This window comes from Cupressus sempervirens, chromosome 1 (assembly GCF_028749045.1).
Source record: "Cupressus sempervirens isolate cs-2001-9-10 chromosome 1, ASM2874904v1, whole genome shotgun sequence".
Lineage (NCBI taxonomy): Eukaryota > Viridiplantae > Streptophyta > Pinopsida > Cupressales > Cupressaceae > Cupressus > Cupressus sempervirens.
Window position 1 is genome coordinate 12,354,671 of NC_143118.1, and position 27,673 is coordinate 12,382,343.

Genomic DNA, 27,673 nt, shown 5'->3' on the forward strand with positions numbered 1-27,673 from the left:
AGTATAACCCCCGTTGTGAACACGCTATATGAGGCGTGCGTTGGCGTTCCTTGGACATCAAGCAACAGGCTATGGCAGGTCGATTTTTCTGAGCATTTTGTAACTTTTTTCGCTAAGCAATCCAAATATTCTTCTTCTTTTGTACGTAACGAGATCAGATATTCGAATCAGCACGTCACATTTGTCAAACAGCAACCTTCATTTTGTGTCTCAGCGAAAGAAAATTTCTGCAGCATTTAGACGATCCAGCAAATCAAGCAATCGTTTTTGGCTCAAGGAAAATTTAGCAGAACCAGAAGAATGAAAGCCAAGAAACCCTCAGGAAGAAAAACAGGGGTCTGAAATTTTTTTGGAAGGATTGGATTTCTGAAATTTGTTTCTGTGGTTACTTTTTTCTTGCAAAATCTGCGTCTTTATGCTACTAATTCGACGGAATAATTTTCTTTCCTAAGAAGGTTAAAGAAGCTGAAATTCTCGGTATCAATTTTGAAAAGGCCATGGCAGTAACATCTGCTGCCCGAAGAGTTGCACAACAGGCATGCCAACCCCGTTATTTTTTTCGCTCAGTTTCCTCCAATGCCGATTTGATATCAAGGGAAAAAAATAGGGTACATCCTATGTCGCGGTTGTTTTTGCCGGTGTCCGTTGACAGAAGTTGTAACGGGAACTTTTATGTGAGATTTTCGTCATCTTCGGCTGGATTGCAAAATGGAGGGAGTAGGAGAGCCTACGAGCGGCAAATCTCGCAGCTTGTCAAGTCGAATGGAAAACGGGCTTTTCTCGTGGATACTCTCGCATTGGTAGAGTGCTCTGCATTTTAAGATTCTTCTGAAATTGTTAAAAATGTTTATGGGAAGACTACGGAAACCAATTTGATGATGCCATTTACCATGTGATTCTAAATTTATTTCAAAATTTACGCTTCATGGAAAGCAAGCCTTACAGAATCTGTGAAAATGCTAAAGTAACTACCGTATGAACTTCATGGAAAGTAAAACATAATAGAATATGTGAAAATGTTTAACCTACCGTAATCGAATAGCGTGGCAAATCTTTTGATTCGTATGCCATTAAATTCTTCTGAAAATATTGATGTTTAAGAATATATTTAAATGGAAGCTTGCTTTTGAGCGACTTTTTGGCAATGTGATGCTCCTCGGGTCCCGTTTTGTGGAATCATTGTTATAGTGTTTAAGTTTATTCATGGCCTTCTGCAGAATGCATTATTACTGTCAAGAAATAGGCAATTGACTGGGTATTTATGGGGGTGGTATTCATAAAATTAAATCTGTTTCAATGTAATTATTTGTGCACACGCGACAAGGAGCAATTGGTAGGTAGCAATTCCTGTGTGATTTCTAGGAATATGGTCAATTTGTTGGAACCTGAATTCATAGAAGTTATGAAAATGTATGATAAACTTGTTGGCTTGATAATTGCGGTGATTCATTTCTGTCAGATGTCTCTTAAGGATACTGCCCCATGGAAGGGACTTTTTCTATAATTTTAATTGTGATATTAGTCCCATGAAAAAGGCTTGTGCTCCTAGTTTTAATTTGATGACAGTCTTATGGAATTGAAAAAAATTAGTTTACAGGAACAAATGAATCTTGTCTTGAAAATAGGAGCCCTTGCATATGAAGCCTACAAGCTTTCAGCTAGCGCTGGGGAGGGGGACTGAGAGTCCCACCTTTGGGACTTTTATATTTAGCTGGAAGCTTTCTGGTATGTCTTCTTTAAAGTTTAAAATTTTGATAAACTACGGGCCACTGATTTGCATATAATTTTTACAATTTGTCCTCACAAGTTGGTACAAATTGTAGAAATCATAAAATCATAATTCTGCGCCGTACTACTTAGTCAGAAATTAAATGACAGTTTAATTTGGAAGAAATAATTTATTTATTAATTTTTATATGGAGGTCTTCCACAAAATATTTATATCTACCCGATGCAGGAGCATGAGCCTTATGGCTGAACCTCTTCGGCTTAGAGCCAAAGACTAAGGGGTATCTATTCTGCCAAATTTCCCCAGGGCACGATACTGGCGTCATCCCTTTTCAATGTCGGAGCGGTTTGATTCCTGTTAGCTCTTTAAGAACCTTTCAACTTCACTAGTAGACCAATGGTCCACTGACGAAAAAGGAAGAAAATTAATACATAATATTATTCTAGAACCCCTCTGTAGATAGAAAAACTATACAGTGGCAGTAGCAATTGTCTACTATCTGTACTGTGTTGAGTAATCTCTCCCTTATTCCATTCAATCATGACCTTGGCTATGGATGTAATCTGCACCTTGCTTTAATAATTGTATATCCCCCTTATTAACTTATGCTTCTATGCTCCATTCCTTTTGCTTCTCATCTTTTTGGAAACACAACTCACAAAGGTTCGCCTCAATTCTAGAAGAAGAAGATGCAACAAAAAATTACGTTCTGTCCAGAATTCTGGATGAAAAAGATGCAACACACGATAGCACTCTCCACCCCTCAATCTAAGTAGTTTTAACATACGATTGTGCTTTCTTTGCCTTTTTGCAACCCCTAATACAAGCATGTGCTTGAACATTCCTAAATACATTGGAGTTCTCTCTGGTTCAAGAATCATTTCTACAGTAACAGTGATGAGTTTTAGCTCAGTTTGGAACTTCTGCAGAGGCTTAGTGTGTAATGTTTCACAATCAAAGCTGGTCAACCATCCTTGTCTTTGGCAGTGTTAGTTTCATCCGCCCATTTCTGAATACTTTTAGACTTAAAGTTTGATTAGCATTCGATTATTAAATAATTAAATTATAATAGAATAAATGTATAAACAAATGTAATTATAAAATAAATTTTAATAGAAGTCCTTGGGCTGACTTTTGTCAGCTGGTCCTGAGTTAGTCTTACTTGAGGTTGGCTCGTACTAGAAAGATATTGATAGAAGGGTGGCAGAAGGTTTGATCAGCAAAGCGCTTCCATTGTTCTGGCATTAAACAAATGCTAAGGATACTCAGATGACAGCCTGGATATCTTCTTCTTGGATCAATGATTTGTTTCAGTTTGGTTTACAGATGCAATTTTAGTTGCTATTTTTCAATGGTATCAGAGCTTGGCATCTAGCCAGCCTGAAGGTGATTGATGAGTGATAGAGACTAGCACTACCAACAGTGTGAGAAGAAGCAGACTACCATGGGTGACCAAAAAGATGATAATACTTAGGAATTTGTCAGGGAAACTAAAGAATTATACAACAGCGTGGAGTCATTCATAAGAGAGATGGTCCAGCTTTTTAGGATATTAAATCAACAGCGGAGTGCTGTTAGGTGTGTACAAAATGGGGCTGAAGTGAGCAGTTATGGTGGGGCAAATGCTCCAGCCGGTGGTGAGAAAGATTCAGTGAATACAAAAAATTTCAGGGCTATATTTCTGGAAAAGGGTGCAGGTAGTAGAGTGGAAGGGCAAGCTGATCATGACGATGAATGGATAGGATTCATGATGAATACAATGCCCTAAGCATTCCCATCCACAGGGAGATGTCTTTCACATAATTATATGAGATGAAGACGAGGAGTGGGCATAGGAGGAGAAGGTATGAGGAGAGGAAATATATTCAATACAGTTTGGGAAAGATCACCATCCCAGATTCTGATGGACCTGGTAGCTCATCAACAAAACTTAAAGCTTGGTTGCATAAATTAGACACTTATTTCTCATTGAATCCAACATTTGAAGAAGAGGCTATCAAGTTTTCTATATTTACATCTTGAAAGGATAACTCACAAATGGTGGTATCACAGCATGATAACTTAAGGGTATGATTGAATAATCACTTTGGAAGACTTCAGTCGAAGATTGACAGAGACATTTGAATGAAGGGATCCAGTTGGTTACTATCAAATGTAGAAAATAACTACAACATGACTGAAAGGGAAGTGCTAAGCATGGTATATGCAGTTCAAAAGTTCTGACATTACCTCCTTGCCACACCCTTCACTTTCTACGTAGATCATCAAGCATTGTTGTACCTTATTAGCAAGCCAATTATACAGGGAAGGGTTAGTAGATGGCTCTTCCTACTGCAGGGATTCACATTTGACATCATTGTACGACTAGGCAAGAGCCATGTTATGGGGGACCACTTATCAAGAATAAAATCTGGCGAACTGACAAAAGGAGTGAACGAGGACTTCTCGGGATACCCACCTTTTCCAGATTGCTGTCCTTCCTGAACACCTGTAATGCCACCGAATGAAAGAAGGAAGTTAGCCTTAAAAAGAAAGACATTTCAATTGATCCAAGGACTGCCGTACAAAATGGGGCTGGACCATGTCCTCTGTAGGTGCGTCATGGAGGAGGAGATCCTTAGTGTACTATGTGAGTCTCACGAGGGCCTGACAAAAGGACACACAAGTCTTGATGCCACAGTTTGGAAGGTGCTTCTAGCCGGATTATGGTGACCAACACTGCATACAGTTGCAAAGGAGTTGGTAATAGGTCGTGACATATGGCAAAGATTAGGAAAACCTCTCAAAGAGGATTTTATGCCTTTGTTCCCTTCACAACCCCAAGAATTGTTTGAAAGGTAGGGGTTGGATTTTGTGGCTCCCCTGAGGACGAATATGACTAAACTTGCAAGTACATTGTAGTGTCCACAAAGTACCCGACCAAATGGATAGAGGCCAAGGCACTTCTAGATAACACAGTAATAAGTACTGCCCAATTTTTGTATGAACAAATTGTTACCAAAATCGAGATTCCAATTTCAATTACTAGTGATAGGGGCATATATTTTGTGAACAAAAGTAGTATGGGAGTGACCAATGAATTTCACATATTTCATTATTTGTCCAACTTGTACTACCCACATGCTAATAGGCACCCTGAAGCCACAAATAAAATATTTGTGTTAGTGCTATATTAAACATGTGGTGTAGAAGACGGCGATTGGGAGGAAAGGTTGCTGGCATACTTTGGGCATATTGAACAACCTACAAAGCAACAATAGGGCTTACACTTTTCCAAATGATGTATGACCAGGAGGTAGTTGTACCAACATAATACATAGTGCGAAGCTTTAGAGTGGTAGTTGAGAAGAGATGGGCGGAGGATGATAGCCTCATGGAATGATTGAACAACTTGATAAAGTTGGAAGATAAATGCATGACAACCCAACGGGCAGCTGAAGTAGCACAAAGTCTTAGAAGATATTGACACGATAAGCACCTTCGAAAAATGAACTTCATACTATTTAAAATATAACGACCGTAACAAAATCAAGCCTGGGAAGTTCAAAGTTCATTGGTTGGGACCCTATAAGATTAGTGAGATAGGGAACAATGGGGCTGTTGACTTATTGACATTTGACGATAGAATCATCAAGTAACTAGTAAATGGATCTAAATTGAAGGCCTACCAAGCAAGGACGACTCACACAGTGGGGATCAATATGTTGGGATATGCCACTGAGGGTGATTGGACCATCAACCATGGTGGAGAATTAGAGGAAGACCTAGCAATCAATGAAAATCCTATAAGCTAGATAGTGACTAGAACAAACTAATGATGGATCTTGAAGAACGACTCGTAAGGAAACAGGTAGAAGGAATAACATTCCAAGAATCCACAAACACCTTACAAATGCTCTTTTTGGTCTTCCAACATGTTGGGTGAGGGTTAAAGGCTATTGGAAGCTAAAAGCACCCTACGAGGGGAGAAGAGAAGCATTTGTTGCATATGACATTGATGAATAGGTAGAGAAAGAACAAAATAAGCAACAACCACCAAAAATGGATGAACCTGGGGAAGATACAAAGGAAGAAATTGACTTGAATTAGTAAAGTGTGACGCTCGGGCCACCTCTCAAGGGAGTAGTAAAGGCGGATGACCTATTCATCTATGAAGGAGACAAATGTGTGAATGAAGTGATTGAAAAGTGCTATAAGGAAGGGGAAGAAGCACTCTATAAAAAGAAATTCAATTGTTATGGTGGGTAATTCCAAATCTAGCAGATGCACCAATAGAAGGAGAGGAAGCATTATGGTACTAGAAATATGGGGGAAGGTATGTAGATTGTAGCTATAAAGGTGTAGGGTCCGACCCCCTAGTGGACAATTTTTGATCTTGAATATCTAGGAACATGTTGTGAAAACAAGTGCTTATAGACAATTCTAGGCACTTGCATATGACAATATCAGTGGAGGTAAAAGTAAGAGATAAAGAAGTGCGAGGAAAAAAGGAGGTTTGTTGACGAGGAAGGATGAACAAGAAATTAAGAAAAAAACACAAGATGAGGCAGAGGTAAAAGTAAGAGATAAAGAAGTGCGAGGAAAAAAGGAGGTTTGCTGATGAGGAAGGACCAAAGAAGAAATTAAGAAAAAAACACAAGGTGAGACAATGAGCAACGGGGGAACAAGAAAGCAAGAAAATGTAAGCCATGTAAACAAATTAAAAAGTGCAAGGATTAAAGTGGAAATTACTTTAGGAAAGAGAATAAAGGGGAAAGTGGGAAAAGTAAAGGAGAAAAGATGGGAAATAAAAGGAAACCCAAGGGATGGAAAGAGAAACATAAGCCACCTAACCCTAATGAGACAAGATTATAAGCTCATTGTGGCTCAAACTAGGAGGCCATATTCAAAAGAGGGGAGTGCACAAAGGGAACAGGAGGATCTATACGAAGCTGAGAAATTGAGCAAGAGGCGAAGTGTGAAGACAAAGAGGAGAAGTCCATATGGAAAGGAAGCAACCTACACATGTATGTTGTACGTGTAACAACCGGTTTTACAGGTCTAAATTAACATCTATTATACAGTTATAACTTCGATTTCATAAGAAGGTAGTTACATCATTCATGTTTATGTGAAGAAGATTACTGTTAAAGTCAGTTAAATAAAATTCCTTAACTAAATACTTGAAAAACCTTTTAATGAAATTACTTCAGAAATTGAAATCACATACCTCGGAAAATTGAGATTGAAAATCATCTAAGTATGCTTCTGCAACCATTCGGGTTAGTCCACAAATACACTATAAAAAATTTCTCAAATCGACTGCTATCTCAAAATTCATTTGATGATTACAACTATAATTTAAATTAGGGCATCACATATCATCTTACCAATTAGGGCATCAATTACCATCAATTTATTTAGGGCTTCTGATACCACTTTACCACTTAGGCTTCCGCGACCACGGAATTCAATTAGGGCATTCGCAACGACGGATTTCTATCTAGGGTTTCTACGACAACAAATTCAATTTAAGGCTTCTGCAACCACGGATTCAACTAGGGCTTTCAATACCACAGATTCAGTTAGGGCTTCCAATACCACTATATAAATTGAGGTTCCAGCTGTCACACAATCAATTAGGGCCTAGAATTTCTTTTCCTTTGATTGCTTATCTGTGACAGTTTCTCACGATTAAATAAATACTTGAATTCAATATTCATTTATATGAAAGTAAAATGATCATAACAATGAAATACTTCAATTAAATCTTACCTTCTTATAAACAAAAATGATGATACCTATTTCTAATAAACAATTGAATGCACGACTTATCTCTCTCTGACGCATATCTGACATCTTGAGAGAGGTGAAACATTGTCAGGAGCTTTAACCACCCAACCTTGGACCACAACATATTCCTACACAATCTTTAACGAGAAAGGCCCTCCCTACCCGGAATTGACAAGGAATAACATACCATCCACTAGGCATTATGATATATAACACGCCATACGACTTGGTAGCAAGAAATCACCATAACAAGAATATGTATGAGCTATTATTTAATTCTTATTAAATGATAAATATTGAAATGTCATAACTGATATGGATTCAAATATTATAGATTCCTCTTTATCACCTCGTCACCCTATACTGGCATTTACACCAGGTGAATTCCTTGGTGTGCTGTTTTCTATATCTCAATATCAGTTATTTGTACTATATCAAGATGTATTTGTTTACCAATGGAGATAATAACATTTTGGCCATTGACCTTATATGATTCTGAAAGAAACCACATATTTGGATGTTTATATGAATAAAAGAAAACGCCAGTCTTATGTATAAATCTAAGTAACAAAATTACTAAGGAAATTGATTGTTTTTACAAGATATTTGACAGGCTTGTGCATTAGTTATTGCCAGACTATCACAAATGATAAATGACTACTTGCAAGGGTTAGAGTAGTCTTGAAGAATAGTTCGGTGGTCAATGCTATTATTAACGGTTTACGGGTTAACTTTTGCATTCATCTCTTTAATAAATAAAATAAGGATTATATGGATTGTTTTTAAAAGATTATATGACTCTGTCACCAAACTTTGCGGAGAGTCCCGTGCTTAGAAGAAATCGCCTAGCTTGCTGTGTGACCTGCAAATGTTAATACTAAATTGGTTTTAAGGCAGAACAAAATCGACCCAGGGTTGATTAGTTATATATATATATATATATATATATATATATATATATATATATATATATATATATTTATGCAAATTTATTTTCGAAATACATTTGGTTCAATCTAAAATAAATTCTTCCTTGTCATTGCTCAAAAACGTTTCAGAGTATTACTCACATAATCGGATATATATATATATATATATATATATATATATATTTGCAAATTTATTTTCAAAATACATTTGGTTCAATCTAAAATAAATTCTTCCTTGTCATTGCTCAAAAATGTTTTAGAGTATTACTCACATAATCGGATAGAAGGAGAAGTCGACAGATTTAATGTATAGTTTGGCATCATAATTCACATGTTATCACTAGGAGAAACCACGATCAAAATTAAAGAGCATCAGAGTTATAAATTTCTATGCAACAGTAATACCAAAAGACTTACGACTGATGCAAAAATGTGGATAGAAATAAATATAAAGAAGACCCTGCGGTAAACGAGTTTGCAATCTTCATGAATCAAAACAAACTTAGCATAAAAGGATATCGTGATTCAATAATAGTTTGGCGTGACACCTTTGTGAGATAATCCAGAATGTTCTGAGTGGGTAAAATGGACTCCTCTTCCTATTGTGGTTTTCCACGGGTGACACTCCATCTGCTCCTGATCTCTCACGGCAGAAAGTAAGACTCCACTCCTGACTTAGGGTCGTGGTTATGAAAGCGTGCCAACAGTATTGTTAGCCAAATGTAAAGAAATAAAAATCTGGAAGTATACTCAGTTCCTTTTTTAGAGATGAATGCTAAGAGTCACCAAAATTAGAGAGCGAAAAAGATGATCCCCTGATACAATGATAAGACTCTAATATAAAAGAATAACTTGGCTCATCAGCTTCCAACAGTTATAAAGAAAACCGTTCGAATTCCCAAGATGACTATACGAATACATCACAGAAAAAATTCAAATTTAAAAAAAAAGAAAAAGAAGTTGGAAAGATTAAAACTCAAATTGCCAAATGTTTAAATCGATCAATAATGTCAAGTGTTTTCATTTAAAAACAAATAATATTAAATTGGAAGAATAGAGTTGGAAAGTTATACTTCGAGAATTATAATAATTTTATTATAATTCTAACGTTATTAAAATCTTATAAGTACAAGCAACAATTATTTAATTAATTATTAAATTATAATGTACCAAAAATCATTTTATTTATTAAATGCACAAATAAAAATTATTATTAAAATAATCTGACGAAAAAAAATTTAAATTATTAAATAACTCATGCAAGTCCCGCAGATGTATTCTGGCTAGGTTTTTACCCGTCTACCTAGTGATGGTGATGCTCTGCCTAATTCTTTTCTGACAATGCTTCCACCCCTTCGACAAGCTCCTTGCAAGGAATTCCTCGATAATTAAATTATAAATTATAAATAATTACGTTAGTTAAAATTCCATGAATTTGCGATTAACGAATAATTGGTATGTCATCTTCACTTGAAATCCTAACGACTATCTTACCATTTCGCCAGATTATATCAAATTAAACTGCCAACTGACTTCATGTGAACTTCAACATCTATATTTCAAGCTAGGTCAAAAATTGGGATGTAACAGTGCGTCATACATGCTACAGGAGTTGGTATGCCATGCGAACAAAGGAGGGGAGGTGGAGTCTGTACATGTACGACAAGGAAGAAACTCGTATGTTGTACGCTATAGCATTGGGGGAGGGAAAACACCTGCACATGCACGGGTCACTTGTTGATGAAGGGTGCTCTCCTTAATACCACAAACACATAATAGAAACAAAGAAACAACAACAACTTGCGAGAACAAAATATGCGCTTCTTAGTATCTCCACAAATGCAGAATTATAGAATTTTGAAATAAAATATGCAAACCCACATGGGCATTTTCCTTACAATAATTTGTAAGACAGAGTTGCGAACTATCATCCGAAGCTGCCCTAAACAATCTATGAGCATTCCTTGTATAGGTAATCTTCCACCGACCATGAAGTTTCTAGACATCAAACCTAATCCTTGAGGTCAACCAACCCTAGAATTACATTTAGAGTTGGCCCAAAACAATTATGACATTTATTTTGGAATTTTTGGTTGGCCCAACTTCAGAAGACCATAACTTGCAAACTGTTGAACCAATTGACTATTATAATCCCATTTCAAAATCCTCATCTTTTGATTCAATAGGGCTTGACCCGTGTAAGCTCAAGTCAAACTTCGTTTCAGAGCCCATTCGGAGCCTCTAAGGCCTTAAAAATTGAGCCTGAAGGTTTTATACCAAAATTTCACACAAAATCCACAGTAACTACACGAATATTCATGATATGGTAGTCGACCTCAACTGGCAAGCTGATATATCCAAGATGAACCTCAACCTTTGAAATTAGGACATTCCGAGCTTGTATGACTGGCTTACTAAGTAGAAAACCTCCACAAATAACAACTTTGCATTGAGACAACCCTTATTCAAGAAACAAAAAAGAAATATTTTTGGGTGATGAAAGATTACTCTTACACCCAAGATGCTCCTGCATCAGACACCCGATGTAATTTGAGAAGTGACCCTGTCACGTCTTAGGTGTTCAGAGGAAAATTGAGATAGTCAACCTCCTCCCTTGCTAGCCATGATGAATCTTTTACTGGTCTCCTTTCCATTTAGCAAGATACTCTTGATATGTTTTGTTCCTTGTACTTCTACCAACACGACTGTCCACTATCTCCTCAATCTCCTTTGTAGCTAAAGTAGCTGCTGGAATTCTCCATTGCACTTCTGTGACTTCATCTCCATCACCTCCTTCACGATACTTTGTCACATTTGAAATTTTAAAAATTGGTGTAATATTCAGTTCAGTAGGCAACTCTACTTCATAGGCATTGCTAGAATCATGCTTTTGCAGTATCTTGCATGGTCCAAATTTCTTCATTTTTAGCTTATTATATGTACCTACTGGAAATCTCACCTTCCTCAAATGAACCTTGACTTCAACTTCAATTTGAAATTCCTTATACCTCCTTTTTCTTATCTGCCTTAGCCTTGTACTATGTATTCATCCGTGTAATGTGCTTCCTTACCTCCTCATGGATGTTCTTCAAATGTTCTACAAAATCCTTTGCTTCAGCACTACTTATTTCTCCTTTATCCAATTGCCTCAATTCAGAAGCATTTATGGGATTGCTCTCATATACAATCTGGAATGATGAGTAACTAGTACTCATATTGACAAAATTAATATATGCAAATTCTGCCTGTGGTAAAATCAGATTCCATCCTTTTGGGTCATCTCCAATCAAACATCTCAGCAAGTCTCCCAAACTCATATTTACAACCTTTGTTTGTCCATCAGTATGTGGAAGATGTGATGAGTTGAACTTCAAATTTGTTTCCAATTTCTTCCATAACATACACAAAAAATACTCAACAAATTGGTATCTTGGTCTGAAAATATGCTCTTTGGTAGGCCATGTAGTCTCTCCACTTCTTTGAAAAACAACTCTGCTACATGAACAGCAATACTAGTCTTCTTGTAGGGAATGAAATGTGCCATCTTTCAAAACCTGTCAACCATCACAAATATCAAATTATGCCCTTACTGAGTCCTTGGAAAACCAAAAACAAAATCCATGCTGGCATCTTCCCATAGCTTCTTTGGTACATGTAATGGCTGCTACAACCTTGTATTATGCTTTACTCCTTTCGCCATTTGACATAATCAGCAACTTTGTACAAACTTCTTAGACACCTAGCTGGGACTGTGGCCAATAATAATTCTTAGCAACCAAAGCAATAGTTTTATCTATACCAAAACATCCAGTTAATCCTCCACTATGCTTTCCTTGATGAGATTCTCCCTCATAGAACTTTTTGGAATGCACAATTGACCTCCTTTAAACAACATACTAGCTTGGATTATGAAATCCAACCACTTTGTCCTGTCAAGTGTTATAGTTTCTATACAAGTTTTCCAAGCTTCATCAAAATTAGGATCTCCAAGATACAAATTCTTGAGTTCCTTGAACCCAACCACTTCAATTTGCACTTCTGTCAGCAAAAGTTGTCTTCTATTAAGAGCATTTGCAACTTTGTTAGACTTCCCACTCCTGTGTTTCAAAACAAATGTATAACTCTGCAAAAAGTTTCCTTGACTATTCAAATATTGCAAAGCTTGATGATCCATATATAAAACAAACTCCTTAGGAAGAAGATAGTGTCTCCACTTCTTCAATGCCTGAACTATAGCATAAAATTCCTAATTATAAACATAATATTTTCTTTTGGCATCATTCAACTTCTCACTAAAATAAGCTACATGCCTACCTTCTTGGCTCAAAACAACTCTTAATTTCAAAACCACTAGCATCACAGTCTACTTGAAACACCTTATTAAATTCTAGAAGTGCTAAACTAAGCTATTTTGTAACTTTCTGTTTCAACAAATTGAAACTCTTATTTGCTCCTACAATCCACATAAATTATTTCCCATCCCCTCTCATTGTTTCAGTCAATGGCCCACAAATGCTACTAAAACTTTTGATAAACTTTCTATAAAAGCTACTCAAACCATGAATAGATCTTACCTCCTTAGCACTCCTTGGAGTAGGCCATTCAAGGATAGCCTTCACTTTGTCAAGGTCCATTTTTAGACCTTTTGCTGAAACTACTAGTCCCAAGTACACCAACTCCTTAAAAACTACACTTCTTTAGATTTATCAGCAACTTTTCTTCCATAAATTTCTCAAAAACCCTGTGAATATGCATGATATGCTCCTCCAGTGTCTTACTAAAGATCAAAATATCATCTAAGTAAACAATGAAAAACTTATAGTATCTCATTCATGAGCGGCATGAAATTGCTTGGTGCATTGGTTAGCCCAAAAGGCATGACTAACCACTCATACAATCCTTCCCTTGTCTTGAAGGCAGTTTTCCATTCATCCCCTTTTGTTGTTCGAATCTGATGGTACCCACTCTTCAGATCTATCTTCGTGAAATACATAGCTCCGCTTAAATAGTCCATGATATCATCCATCCGTGGCAATGGAAATCTGTACTTGATTGTGATCTTGTTGATAGCGCGAGAATTTGTACACATCCTCCATTCTCCATTCTTCATTGTTGCTAATACTGCTAGTACAATACATGGGCTCAGACTCTCCCGAATCAACCCCTTTTGCAATAACTCATGCAATTGTCTGTTCAACTCTTCACTTTTTTTCGGTGTCATTCTATGCGCTGCCTTGTTTGGCAAATTGGCTCCTGGAATCAAGTCCATCTGGTGACTGATCTTCCTCACTGGTGGTAATCCATCAGGCACATTATTAGATACAATATTTGGAAACTCTTCTAACAAATCTACAACTTTTGTAGGTACCTCTTCTTCTTTACCATTTTTTGGAATTATAGCAAAACACATATGCTCATGCCCTATACCCTCTAGGAACTGCTTTCCATCAACAAAACATACTCTGACAACACTACATACCTTTTCTTCTTCCTCCTTTAATGACTTCAGCTTATGTTTGACTCCATCCTTTGTCAAAGAGTAAGTATTCGCATGACCATCATTTACAACATGCTTGTCAAAGTGCTACAGTCTACTCAACAACATGTGACATGTCCATAGGTATGATATCACAAAGTACCTCATCCTAGTAGCTTCCAATCTTGAATTTCACTAAGCTCTACTCCTTAAGCATGACCTTATGGTCATCCTATGCTCATGCAATACGGTATGGACGCGGGTGTTTCTTCTTCTTGAGCTTTAATTTTGTGACCATCTTTTATGACACCAGATTATTAGTGCTTCAACCATCAACGATCACATCACAACACTTATCTTCACATTTGCACTTTGTGTGAAACAAGCTCCTCATTTGATCAAGTTCATTCTCACCACTCAACAAGACTCTTTTGTTAAGTAGAATTTCTCCTCTTTAAACATCTTTAGAATGTGATGATTTTGCATTTACATCAACATGCGCAGCTCTGGCCTAGCCTTTTGTTCTCCTATCTGTCCCTTAGCGTTGAGGACATTCGAATGCCCTATGCCCTTCTTCTCCGCAGTGAAAACTTGTTCCACGAAAAAATCCTCTTCTAGATCCTTGCCCTCTTCCCTTTCCTCTCTAATCTTTGTTATTTAGATCATGGAAATGATTGGAATTGTTTCCCCTCTGGTTTTGACGGCTACTAGTGGCCTCATCCTTCTTTTGATCTTCATTTCGGCCTCATAAGACCGTCCGCTAGATCTTCCATCACAACCTCTATCACTGTCCTTGTTATCAAACTTCTTGTTCATCTTTTCCTCAACTCTTTGGGAAAATTGGTATGCTTCTTCAATACTGTTCATTTAGACTAGACTCAATTCCTCTTGGATGCTTGGCCTCAGCCCATTAAAATAACAGGGAACTTTTTCGTTGTCAATTTCTGCATGGCCCGTTCTAATGAGAACTAAATAGAACTCTTACGTATACTCTTGAATAGATCTTCCTACTTGCTTCAACCCTTGCATTTTCTTGAGCAGATCTAGCTCATAATCCACGAGAATGAATTGTCGCTTCAACTTAGCTATCATCCGATCCCATCTTGTGATTTTATCCTTCCGTCTTTCATTTCGCTTCAATTGAATCTCTTGCCACCAAATCTTTGCACGACCCTTTAGTTTGGCCTTTGCAAACTTAACCCTATCAGGATCCTTAATATCTTCATACTCAAAATATTCTTCTACTTCATTGATCCAATTGATCAATTCCTCAGGGATAAGATTTCCCGAAAATTTAGGAAGCTCAAACTTAGGTCTTTTTCCAATCTTGGAAATGGCCCTAAAAGCCTTTCTTCTTTTGTGTTTTGAACTACCTCTTCTTCAACATTTTTTTGTTTTTCTCCTACTTATCAATTGATGAGCTTAAGGGGCTTTCTAATGAATGGTTCATAAGGCACAACACTTGGTGAAGGTTTTGCAAATGGGGTTACAAGCAGAGTGGGTTTGACAATGGATGAAACTTCATAGTTAAGCATGCTCAAGCCAGAGTAGTATTCGGATGGGTGACCTCCTGGGAAGTCTCGATGCTTCACCTCTGTGAGCATCACCTAGATCCAATGAGTGCTAAATGTTTCATTTATCCCCATGAAAGATGGATTCGTGTGAATCACTACTCATAAAACATGGTTCAATGAGTTTGACTCAAAAGTTGCATAGTTAAATGCTGAGAGCATATAACTATTTGACTTGCTATGGAAAATATCTCCTACTTATAAATTGATGAGCTTAAGGGGATTTCTAATGAATGGTTCATAAGGCACAACACTTGGTGAAGGTTTTGCAAATCGGGTTGCAAGCAGAGTGGGTTTAACCTTGGAGGAAACTTTGTAATTAAGCGTGCGCAAGCCGGAGTAGTACTGGGATTGGTGACCTTCTAGGAAGTCCTAGTGCTTCACCTCTTTGAGCATCACCTAGATCCAATGAGTGCTAAGTGTTTCGTTTATTCTCATGAGAGATAGATTCGTGTGAATCATTGCTCATGAAACATGGGTTAATGAGTTTGACTCAAAAATTACACAATTGAATCTTGATATCTGTATCACTATTTGACTTGTGGAAAATGTCTCCTACTTATCAAGATTTATTCCTCTGCTCATTTGTTCTTCCAATGCCTGCATTTGTCTCTAGAGGGCTCTGAAACCCTCAGGTCTAAAACCTCTGACTCTTCCATCTTGTTCTCTTTGTTGAGGCATTTTCGCGCTTCTGTTGAAACCCTAGTGCTAACCACCTTACAATCGGTGATTTGTCTACACACGTAGCCTAAACAACAGTCCTGGTGCAAACTGCCTCACAATCAATGTTTGTCTACACACTCAGGGACTCTTGCTTTGATACCACTTGATGAAGGGTGCTCCCCTTAATACAACAAACACATAATAGAAACAAAGAAACAACAACAATTTGCGAGAACACAATATGGGCTTCTTATTATTTCCACAAATGCAGAATTATAGAATTTTGAAATACAATATTCACAATCGGCGATTTGTCTACACATGTAGCCCAAACAACGGTCCTGGTGCAAACTGTTGCATAATCAATGTTTTTCTACACACTCAGGGACTCCTGTTATGATACCACTTGATGAAGGGTGCTCCCCTTAATACAATGAACACATAATAGAAACAAAGAAACAACAACAATTTGTGAGAACACAATATGGGCTTCTTATTATCTCCACAAATGCGGAATTATAGAATTCTGAAATGCAATATGCAAATCCACATGGGCGCCTTCTTTACAATAATTTGCAAGAGAGCTACGACCAATCATCCAGAACTGCCCTAGACAATCTATGAGCATTCCTTATATAGGCAATTTTCCACCGCCTGGGAAGTTTTTAGACATCAAACCCTAGCCCTTGAGGCTGACCAACCCTAAAATTACATTTAGAGTTGGCCCAAAACAATTATGAAATTTATTTTGGAATTTTTGATTGGCCCAACTTCATAGGACGCATAATTTGCGAACAGTTGAGCCAATTGGCTATTATAACCCCATTTTGAAATCCTCATCTATTGACTCTACAGGGCTTAACCTATGTATGCTCGAGTTAACCTCGTTTTGGAGCCCATCTAGAGACTCTGAGGCCTTCAAAACTGAGCCTGAAGTTTTTGTACCAACTTTTTATTCTAAAATTCCGTAATAACTTCACGAATACTCATGATATGGTAGTGAACCTCAATTGACGGGCTGATATATCCAAGATGAACCTCCACCTTTGAAATTAGGACATTCCAAGCTTGTATGACCGACTTACTAAGTAGCAAGCCTCCACAAACAACTCTGCACTAAGACAACCCTTATTCAAGAAACAAAAAAGAAATATTTTTGGGTAATGCAAGATTGCTCTTACACCTAGGATGCTCCTGCATCACTTGTAATAAGGAAACTGCACAACAAAGGAGGGAGAACACATACACACACGACAAAGGAGGGAGAACACAAACAATCCGTACGAAGAAGCCCGTATGACATATCACCTGTATAAAACCCGTACAAAGAATGCCATACAACATAATTGCTTGGAGTAGGAGGCACATACAACATATCGGGCAGGGAGAATTCATACGTAAAAAGCCATAAAGATGTACAATGTCTGAGATTGCCATATACACCACGATAAAAAACTAGTGCAAGGTATTGGTAAGGAAAGTATATACTATGGTGAAGGGCAATTTTGGAAACCCTAGTAAGGGAACATTTGAGGTAGGCTATAAAAACCTAGGAGTAAGCAAGAAGACAACAAGAGGAAAATCACAAGTAAGAGAAAAAAAAGCAGTGCGAGGTAGAAGAAGTCTCCATAGCAAGTATCACATTCGAATGAGTGGGAAAAAACTAGTGGGAGGGCACAGAGGACGACAAGCACCCATTGAAGGTTGCGTTGAAAAAGGCTAAGGTGGAGAAAATTATTTTTATGCCCATTTTCGATTTAAAAGAATTTGAACTATTGTTGAGAACTATGGTACATGGCTATGACAAGAAGACACATAAATCCACCTTACAATATTTTCAGGAAGAGATGGTGGTGTCCTATTCACCAAAAGATTTTTCTACAGTGTTTGGGGTACCTGGTAGAGGGCATCCAAACAAAAAAGTCTCTTCTAAAATGACTCTAGATGAAAAGAAACAGTTACTGAAGCTCATATGTAGGACATATTTGCCAAAGAAACAATGGGACAGTATTTGAAGCAAGAGCAATAGCAAAGGCCTAATGCTAGCTCTTTCCCTGCCTACTGTGGTTGCTTTTGCACCCCTGGAAGATTGGCCTGTTGCCAGGTCTTTACACCTTCCTAGGTTTCAACTGTATCCCATTTAGTTCCTGTAGAATAGATCCCACATGCCAAGGTAGTGGACATTAGGACTACAAAGAGCATGGCCCATACTATACACATCACTACCTTGTAGAGAGTGTAGACAACACAACCTATTGCATTGGTAGTCACACCCATAGGAGTACCTCCAACATAGGCCACTCGAAGGGTTCCCACTCTTGCACCATCACATATCATAACTCCAACAATTATGGCTATGGCTAATCAGGATATAGAGAAGGAACAAGATGCTAACAAGGATGCTGGGATGGATGTGGAGGAGACTAACAACCTACTTGCCAAATTTCAAATGGGAGTAGAAGATGTACAGCCACCCTCTCCAAGCTTGATGAGAGAACACGAGGACATAGCTCTATAGGTGGAAACTTTTGGGGTGGTTGGTAAGAGTCAGCATGTGGGAGAAGGTGGAGCTATGGGAAGTAGAGAAGGCCCGACACACTTTGAGGAGTGCACATAGTGATTCCTAGCGGGGTTAGAGGCCATGCCCTGTGCCACACATAAAATAAGGAGAGGCAAAGGAAGCATATATGAGAGTAGTGGTCTCTGCAGCAGAGTCCCTATTACACTTCATTAAGGAAGGTTGTTACAAAGAGTTCAAGAGAATTTTCATAGAGCATAGATGACCCAATGAGGACATGGAAGAACATATACAAAAATGGAGAGCTGCATTAGACCATGCAAGCATCTAGCACACAAACAACTACGATGACTATCTACTTGCAAATGGAGGAAACTTTTAGGTCCACTTTTGTAGAACTTCAAAAGGTAACCTGGGAAGTGGCTAGGATAGAAGGAGAATGGGTTATCTTGGAGACTAGGGTGGAAAAGTTAGAAGCGGAACTAGAACAAGAGAAAACCATGCGTGCAGAAAAGTTGGCCTCCATAGAGAAGGATAATGGATGCGCTGAGGCTTCCACAGACAACACAAACCAAACAGTTGATAGTAGAAAGGGATGTGAAGCTCCTTTGACAACAACTTGCACGAATGACAACATCTACCACTCCAAGGACGTCTGCTCACTCGTCTCAGTAGCCCACTAGCCTAGCTATTTTGTTTTGGTTGTCTGGAAGATGATTGCTTATTTTTGGGGCATAATGTAGGCTAGTAATAAATTAGTATTAAACTAATTAAGGTATATAGTAGAGTTGTTATGAGAACATATGTACAAAAGAGTTGCTACAGTCGGTTTCCATAACCATCTAGAGTGCTATATGTAGGGATTATTGGGAACTAGGAAGATATGGTAATTTGAAGATCATTGGTAATACTGGTAATGTAGTCCCTTGGTACAATCAATACAATGATATTTTACCATTTCTGTGTGATTCATATGTTATTGTTATTGGTTTAGTATTTTGCTTGCATTGGTACATAGTTGCTGGTATATAACTTCCATACTTGGCATGTGAAGCCCTCCATAGTTGGCATATGAATATTTCCATACTTGGCATGTAATTACTTCCATATTTGGCATGTGAATGCTTCCACCTTTCGCAGATAACACATCTTTCCATCCTTTGGAAATGATGGGCTCCCTTGTTTCGACCCCGTGGATCTCTTAGGGGTCCCAATGACTACTTTGCAAGCTTTGCCTCTTTTTCCATTTATGTCCTAGATACCCTCTCTAAATCAGGGCCTGTACCGTTTTGAAGCCTCATTAATTTCTTTCCCCAATTGCTAATATGGTGAATGAACAACATTGAATGCCAATCCATTTGCATGGACTGTGAATCTAGAATGGATTTACCATTTTTCTTGGACAAGCTTTGATGCCTAGTCTAAGGATGTTGCACAAAATGACCATTCACACAACTATATGAGCTTGAATGTTCACACCCCTTACAAATCCAAACATAACTCTGACCACATACATTTCAACATATTTCCAAAGAGAAGAGTTAGGGTTTGTTTTGAAGTGGGTTAAGCCCATGGAGCTAGGAGTAGGTGCCATCTTAATATCAATGTGAAGAAATTTAATAAAAGCGTATTCAAAGATATGAAAATTTAATTCATAAAAAAATCAAGCATGTGTTATAGGTTCATAGAATAATATAAACAAAACGAAAACTTCAAAACAGAACAAGAGAGTTCATTAGTAATAAGACTAATGTAGGAAAACCAAATCGAATCCTTGAAAGAAACCTATCACTTTTGTAGAAATCTTCCTCTACAACAACAATTGACTCTTGCAAATGCACTGGAATAGCAAACCAAACACTTTGCAATGTTCTCCAATCAATCATCAATTCTCTTCGTGCTAAGGCAAGCAAGAATGGAAGTTCAGCAAGGATGACTAATATTTTTGTTTTTCATTCGCAATATGAGAAATGAGTTTTTCTTTTTTGTATTTAAGATGTCTTGGAACCATGTTTTAGGGTTTGGGGAGGCAAGTTCTGCTTTCTGGTCAAAATTAGAAGCAAAGAATTTGTTTTTGAAAGTGACGAAATTCTCTGCTCTGGTGTTGGTCCTTGCCAAATTCATTGCATGTTTGTTCCGTATGGACCCATGGGCCAAATCCTGGACCTTCGGCAGCGTCCAGGGTGGATTGGATCTAGATTCATTTCTTGCTCAATTGTATCAAACCAAGGGGTCAAACCCAACAAAGTGATAACATGGTAATTTACTGTCTTGGTAACAAGGGTAAGGTTTTCCAGTCTCCATCTCTTTTGAATAGTCTTCTCAATATATTATTAGTTTTTTTTTGTATGATAGTTCTTTTTGTCAAGTGCTATTTTCCATGTAACAATACATACCATATATAGAAATGCATTTTAGTGGATTTAGGAGAGTGCATATTAGCTCATCGGCTTAGCAGAACCTCCTCAAATGGAAAATACCCAATTTTCCCCTTAAGGTCTGAGAAAAAGATGTACTAAAGGTGGATTGATCTTTCATGGTCGTTAAATCTGTTGAAATATCTTTGGGAGATGTTGCAAATGGAAAAGATTCACATATTAGAAGATGTTTAGTGCAGCATTAAAATAATTTTATCTTTTTGTATTGGCCTTCAATATATTTGTCGTAGGATTGGATTGTTTATTGCTATGGTGCTTTTGATTTGGGTATATTTTTGTTCCGATACATTTTTTTTGACTCATTCATACTCGTCAACTTGCTGCTTTTCAATAATTCCACAAAGTTTCTTATTTGGATGAAAGATATCTTTCTTTTAGATCATCAGAAAAGTATCTGGATGAAAAATATCTTTTGTGTTTCAATTGCTCAGGTTGAAGTGGCAAATGAAAATAATTGTTCTTGTAGGTAAAAAGTTTACTACGAGCTTTAAGTCTTTGAGGTATATTGCTTAACCAATTCATCATTTTGTAATCTCATTGGAATGTTACGTACTCTAGTGCATGGAGGTTTTGCTCTATTCAGGTTAAAATGGAAAATGAAAACAATTATTTTTGTTGGAAAAAAAGTCTACTTTATGTCTTGAAGCAAGTGTAACCAATTCATCTATTTGTAATGTGATTGGGATGTTACACTAGTGCGTGGTGGTTTTGTTCTTTCTTTTTGAATTGAGATTTTCAGTCACATTTAGTTGAAAATGTTTCTGATTAAGAAAGTTCATGCATCAGGTGAGACGATTGGAAGCTCAAGGCCTGACTTCGAAACAGGCTGAGGCAATAACAGCTACCATCACAGAAGTACTGAATGATAGCCTTGAAAATGTAGCACAATCCTTTGTTTCAAAAGCAGAAATGCAAAGAGTATGTTCAGGTTCACTTAGTTGCTTTTTATTTAAGTTGACTGTGTTAACTTTGTAATTATGAGAAGCAACTATGCTTATGAAATTTCGAAATCAACATTAGATGCTTTGATGTAAGGTAGTAATTTTCATTCAGATACTTCCAATTTGGTAATCATTCTTATTGAGGTAATAAAATGTACGGTTTGTTTTGAGCTGTTATGTGCCATAGCAGGTCCATGAATTGTATGCTTTTATTTGTTTGCTTTGTACTTATATTCTGAAGTTTTTAGATAGAACTGAACCTTTCTTGAACATGGTTTAACCTTATTGTAGCTGTGGTTGTTCATAAGATGATCTGTTGTGATGTGTTTGTTGCAAATGGCTGTTACTAGTATATTTTTGTAGGCAATTGAACAATTTATTGCATACAGATGTGTGACAGGGTGATCTGCTGGACAGGCACTATGGGACCGATCATGCAATACCATTATTTATGCATAATTGTATGTGCTTTGTTTTACAGAGTGAAATGACACAAGACTCTGCACTTTCAAAGTTTAAGGCAGAAGTTCACAGTTCCCAGGTAGGTCAAATTTTGAAAAAATATCACCTGTTTCTATATGTTATGTAGTTAGCTGAGTTTTGAAAATGACAAAACATTTTTGTTTATTCTGTTTATGCAGAAGGAATCTGGAGTTATGGATCAAATTTTATATTAATGATTTCAAATTTGATTTAGTGATAGATGTTACACATTAGCAATGAACATACGTAAAATTATGAATACGAATGGTGGAAAATATCCTCTTTCTTTATGATGTCCCTAAATTCAAATCATTTGCATTCTGTATAAATAAATTAAAGAATCTCAAGGAGTGACAGAACTTGTCTCTTGTACATAATATGCATTACATATTTAGAAATAAACAAACCACAGTAAGGTTCCTGATTATTTGGTGGTTGATGCACTTAGACAATCACTATGGCATCAATGATTGATGCAGCCAGCACTGTCATGATGCAATTTAATTGTGATTTATATGATCACTCTTAATGGCACCATGCCATACTGACTTCATGAAGGACCGGTGACATGATGGTCGGCTGAGTCCACCCATCATCATGTGACCATCTTTCATACTTGCATCCTGTAGCTAGATTTGTTAGATTTTTTACAATGTGCACTCTTGTGTTTTTCCTTCTCAGGTTTATACTCTTTAGAAGAGGAGGTAGTGCCCCTAGATTCTACCTTAGGTTTAGATAACTTCTTTGCTTCACCTGGAATTGATTGTGCAATTAATGCCTAATTCTTTGAAGTGTAGCAAGGGTAAGCTTAGCTTGTTTTCTAGTCATTTTATCAAAAATGTCTGAAAAGAAGGCATAGAAAATGATTTTTCTAATCCATCTGTGGTAGAATAAAAGTAGAGAAGTATGCAAATGAAACTCTCAACTTAGACAAAATCAAGAATATACATCCCTTAGTAATTATATCCTTTCCACAACTAGCAATTGAGATCTTAAGGATTTAAAATTTACCAAATAGTCTTTAATGGTAGGAAAAGAATCAGTTGAAAATGATGCCAATTCTGCCTCTAATTGCAAAGCGTGAACCTCACTCGTTGAACCAAACTAGTCTTTGTAGTTATCCCATACCTCCTTCGGAGTAGTGTGCTTCTCAATGTGGAAGAACAAGCTGTCAGAAACATGCATATCAATCAAGCCCATAGCCTCATTGCATTTGTTTGTGTGAGCAATCTCTCATATTTTTTGAAAATTCAGGTAAATATTTTGTCCATGACATCCCACACGAGGAGGCTAGGTAGCCATTTCATAGGACCACCCTTAGGTTGTCAATATATAAGCAAGATCTTGGCTGAAGAAAGCAAAATTCTCAAGGCTTAAACCATAAGGTAGACCAATTAGAAGAGCTCCCAAAAACATCTGCTTGTTATTGCCAACTGTCCACATCCTGGGGTTGCTATCATCCTCAGAGATGTCATCCACATTGTACACCACTTTAAAGGTGATGATTCTTACAGAATCCATTTCCACACGAGCCTACAGCTCGCTCTCTAAACTTCTGAGCAAAGTCCTCCGAGATTCAGTCCCTTGTACACTTGACAATTGTGTTGCACAAACCATCTGCTTCTAGGATATCTTATACAAAAGATAGGGTTGCAAAATCAGAGTGACACATAAGCTGAAACATACTTTTGTAAACATATGCTTAACGACATGGTTCCAAATCACTTTTCTGTACAGAACCTATGGTAACACCTATAGTCACTGGCAAAGACACAATCTCACGAGTGACAGAAATACATCATGTAGAAGGGAAGTGAAATTTGGAGATGTATGGAAAAGGAACCACACTTTCTGTGAGTTTCATCAATTGACATTAGTTCAGGACTCATACTTGTCCAAAAAAGCAATTGAGAAACTGCCTTGTTAGGTAAAAGCAGTCTGCTACATGGTTGCATTCCAGAACAGTGGCCAAAATGTGTCAAAGCTGCTGCCTTGCATAAGCACTTGTTCCAGAATATCTACAACTTCCATTGTTCAAACTTCTACTGAAGTAGCCCAAAACACTAAAGACACCAACTTCTGCCTCAAGGAGCTTAGACCCCTGTGATTTCACCAGTTCAATCCCATTTAATAATACTAGCTTTTACTGATTAACAATGTGTTTCTGTTTAATATTAAATAATGTAATCTTTTCTTAAAAATGCCATATTTTCGTTCTTTTTTTTAGACTGCAGGAATTGGGTATGGCACCCGGTCTAAACTGCAGTGCACCAGGTAAACTTCTTAATGTTGACCGGTGAAACTGGTCCAACACATCCTCTGGTACCGTGTGGGCTAGGAGGAGACTAGACCTTGTGCTTTACCACAAGAGGCTCTCGCCAGTCGAGCTAGGTCCCCAGCCCCACATTTCCGTTCTTTCATAACAATGTAAAATTGACTTAACACATAGGGACCAATCTTAAATTTCTGTTTTCTTTTTAGGCATTGATTTCCCTTCATTGTTAATAAATAATTAAATTTAGTGACAGATTAATGCTGTAAGTTGCCCCTCACAAATACCTAGATTATGTTCAAAACATTATCACTGTTTAATGCAATCTTTCGCTGGAAGTCAGAACATGTCTGAATCAAGGGCTGTAGTGGGATCCTATGTCCATGTTCTTCTTGAATGTTGCACTGCAATCTATTATTATTTATTTATTGTGCTGTTTTGAAAGTGTTTTTTAAAGTCTGTGTATTCATGTTTTGCTTTCTTAGGGTGATGATTAATGTTAATCAAGTCCATAAAAAAGACATTTTTGTTATGTTATGTTGACAAGTAGTTATATGCTTACTAATTAAAGATTGGTATTTGGTGACTTGTGATATTCCAGGAGCACCATTTCTCTTCATTGCAACGCGAGACAGAAAAGTTGCGAACTGACATTGACAGAATGCGCAGTGAATTGAGGTTTTATGTGTTACTGTGGCATTGGATTTTTCATCGAGTTAATTATTTTTTCCCAAAGCTTTATTTGATTGTTTTTAACTCAATAGGTATGAGATCGACAAAGTCACTGCTGGACAGCGGTTGGATTTGAACTTAGAAAGAGGGTATGTGTGCCTTTTTAAACTGGTAATGTATTTTCAAAGTATCTTTTCTCTGATGAGACAAAAGGAAATGGAAATTACAAGAATCTCAGGGGATTCAGTTTTGTAATTTTGTTAGCGAGTTCAGTTATTTTGCTTGACTATACATTACCAAAGTGTGTTTTGTTTGTCTATGTCAGGAGATTAATGCCAAAGTGTGTTTTGTTTGTTATGTCAGACGCATTCGTGATGAGTTGGCTAATCAAAGTGCGGAGACATCAAATCTAACAAATAAGCTTGATAGGGTATGTCACTGTGTTGTATTCACATTGGTATGTGATGAATTCTGTTGTATTCAATGGAAAACTAAATTATTTCCCTGTAATTATTTGATGACAGGAGATTCATTTGCTTAAGACACAGTTGGAGGCTGCAAAATATGATGTGATAAAGTATTGTATAGGTATGTCAAATGCTTGTGGTGGTTTTCAAGATTGCTTAATGGACGGTATAGGATCTTTTTGCGTAATTGAGAATGCTGATTGCTTCTGCAGGTACCATCGTTTCTGTTACTGCTGTTGGGTTGGGTTTGCTTCGTCTTATCATGTGAAGGTCCTGGTAAAGAAATCTGAAGTTTAACAAACGTTCAACATTAATCTTTTTTAAGAATTCTTTGGTGCCTGATATGGGACACCCAAATTCTTTTCCTGGTCCATTAAGTCAATTGTGGTTGTACCAGTGAGGCTAGGAATGCCAGAAAACAACAGCACTGAACAAGCTTCTGTTTGTCAATACATGGCCTGGATTATAAGGGCAACTTGTAAGGGCCAAATTTTGTTGGCAATTATTATTTGCATTTTGGTCGGTTGATGCTAAAGCCAGCTGAATGTTTTGTCTAATTTATCTAACCAATTTCTGAACTGAATGTGGGCAATTTTCCTTGATGTTTGCCCCATGCGAAAATTTGTCATATTTTGGCCTTGGAAAATTTGCAAGATAAATAAAAAGATATTGATTGTTCCTACATGGTCTAATCTGGGGTCTTGGCCAGTGTGGAAATAGATAATTGTATCATGCTTCTATAGATAGCATGGTCTACGGATTTTCCAGGAATATAGATCAGCAAGTTACATTCTGTATCGTATTGTCTGCCATGGTAAGCAAAGCTGGGGATTGGCTGATTTACCTCTTGTATGTTTCTTGAAAGTGTAGATTAAGCTCTGCGCTCATTAAAGCCAGTCAAGCTGTCATTATCTTCTAGTATTTTCGTCTATTAATCATGCATATTCTTTTAAAGGCCATAGCATGGTAGTCGTTGCTTATTAATTTGATTCCCAACTTTGTTGCACTCCTGTGGCAGATAAGCAATGTTAGGTTTAAAAAGAAAAGAAAAAGCTTGCTATTATATTAAATAAAAGCCCATCCCATCATTTGATGGAATGCTAGGATATATTACCTGTTCCTAGTTTATCCACCTTTTTTATTTAAACCTTTTAAGACAACATAGTTGTGATTCTGTCATACAAACTTCAGACTCGATTTAAATGGATGTTATTCAGATACTTCTGACTAGATCTAACTCCATATTATTCAGACACTACTGACTCAATCTAACTTGAAATTATTCAGATAATTATTGCATGTTCACAAATCGTTGCCCACTGCAATTGGCATCTTTTGCCTTTGGAGGGACTCTTTGCTGAGGTTTGTTAGATGCTCTACTATCGATCTAGAAGTTTTCATTTAACCCTAATTAGAGAGCCTTTAGAGTTGCTTATGCTTATTTTAGAGAGCATTTACCAGTTTTTTTTTTTTCATTTTGATATGCTTCCATATAGAAATTACAGAAAAGATCAAGAGTTATCGGAATCATTGGGAGTTATGATTCATTCCTGGTGGCGAGTTCCATTGTTGTTTTCTGAATGTAAGTTGTCAGCTCAATTGATAAGTTTGTAATCTGATGTAGGAGACAGGTTCACTTGATGTTCTTTATTTGGCAGAAATAAGTGCTGAGTCGATATGTAGGTAAGTTCATTGTGTGGAAATTGGCTTGAACAGGGTTTTCGTGCCTCCATCTGAGAGTT

General features: G+C 37.2%; 1 protein-coding gene across 1 annotated transcript; it reads left to right on the forward strand.

Annotated features, from left to right (window-relative positions):
• LOC149575915 (protein FMP32, mitochondrial-like) lies at window positions 1-26,613 on the forward strand. Its single transcript, XM_089815961.1, has 8 exons — window positions 1-800; window positions 21,883-22,014; window positions 22,519-22,578; window positions 25,394-25,470; window positions 25,557-25,613; window positions 25,828-25,894; window positions 25,989-26,052; window positions 26,144-26,613. Exons 1-8 carry the CDS (start codon window positions 498-500, stop codon window positions 26,197-26,199), a joined length of 816 nt encoding a protein of 271 aa, XP_089672087.1. The 5' UTR covers window positions 1-497; the 3' UTR covers window positions 26,200-26,613.
• Window positions 26,614-27,673: the final 1,060 nt, after the last annotated feature.

Coding starts and splice junctions, on each gene's coding strand:
- LOC149575915 (XM_089815961.1), top strand. CDS start 498: ATGGCAGTAACATCTGCTGCCCGAAGAGTTGCACAACAGGCATGCCAA. Junction 25,471..25,556: donor AGAATGCGCAGTGAATTGAG/GTTTTATGTGTT, acceptor TTAACTCAATAG/GTATGAGATCGACAAAGTCA. Junction 26,053..26,143: donor TGTGATAAAGTATTGTATAG/GTATGTCAAATG, acceptor TTGCTTCTGCAG/GTACCATCGTTTCTGTTACT.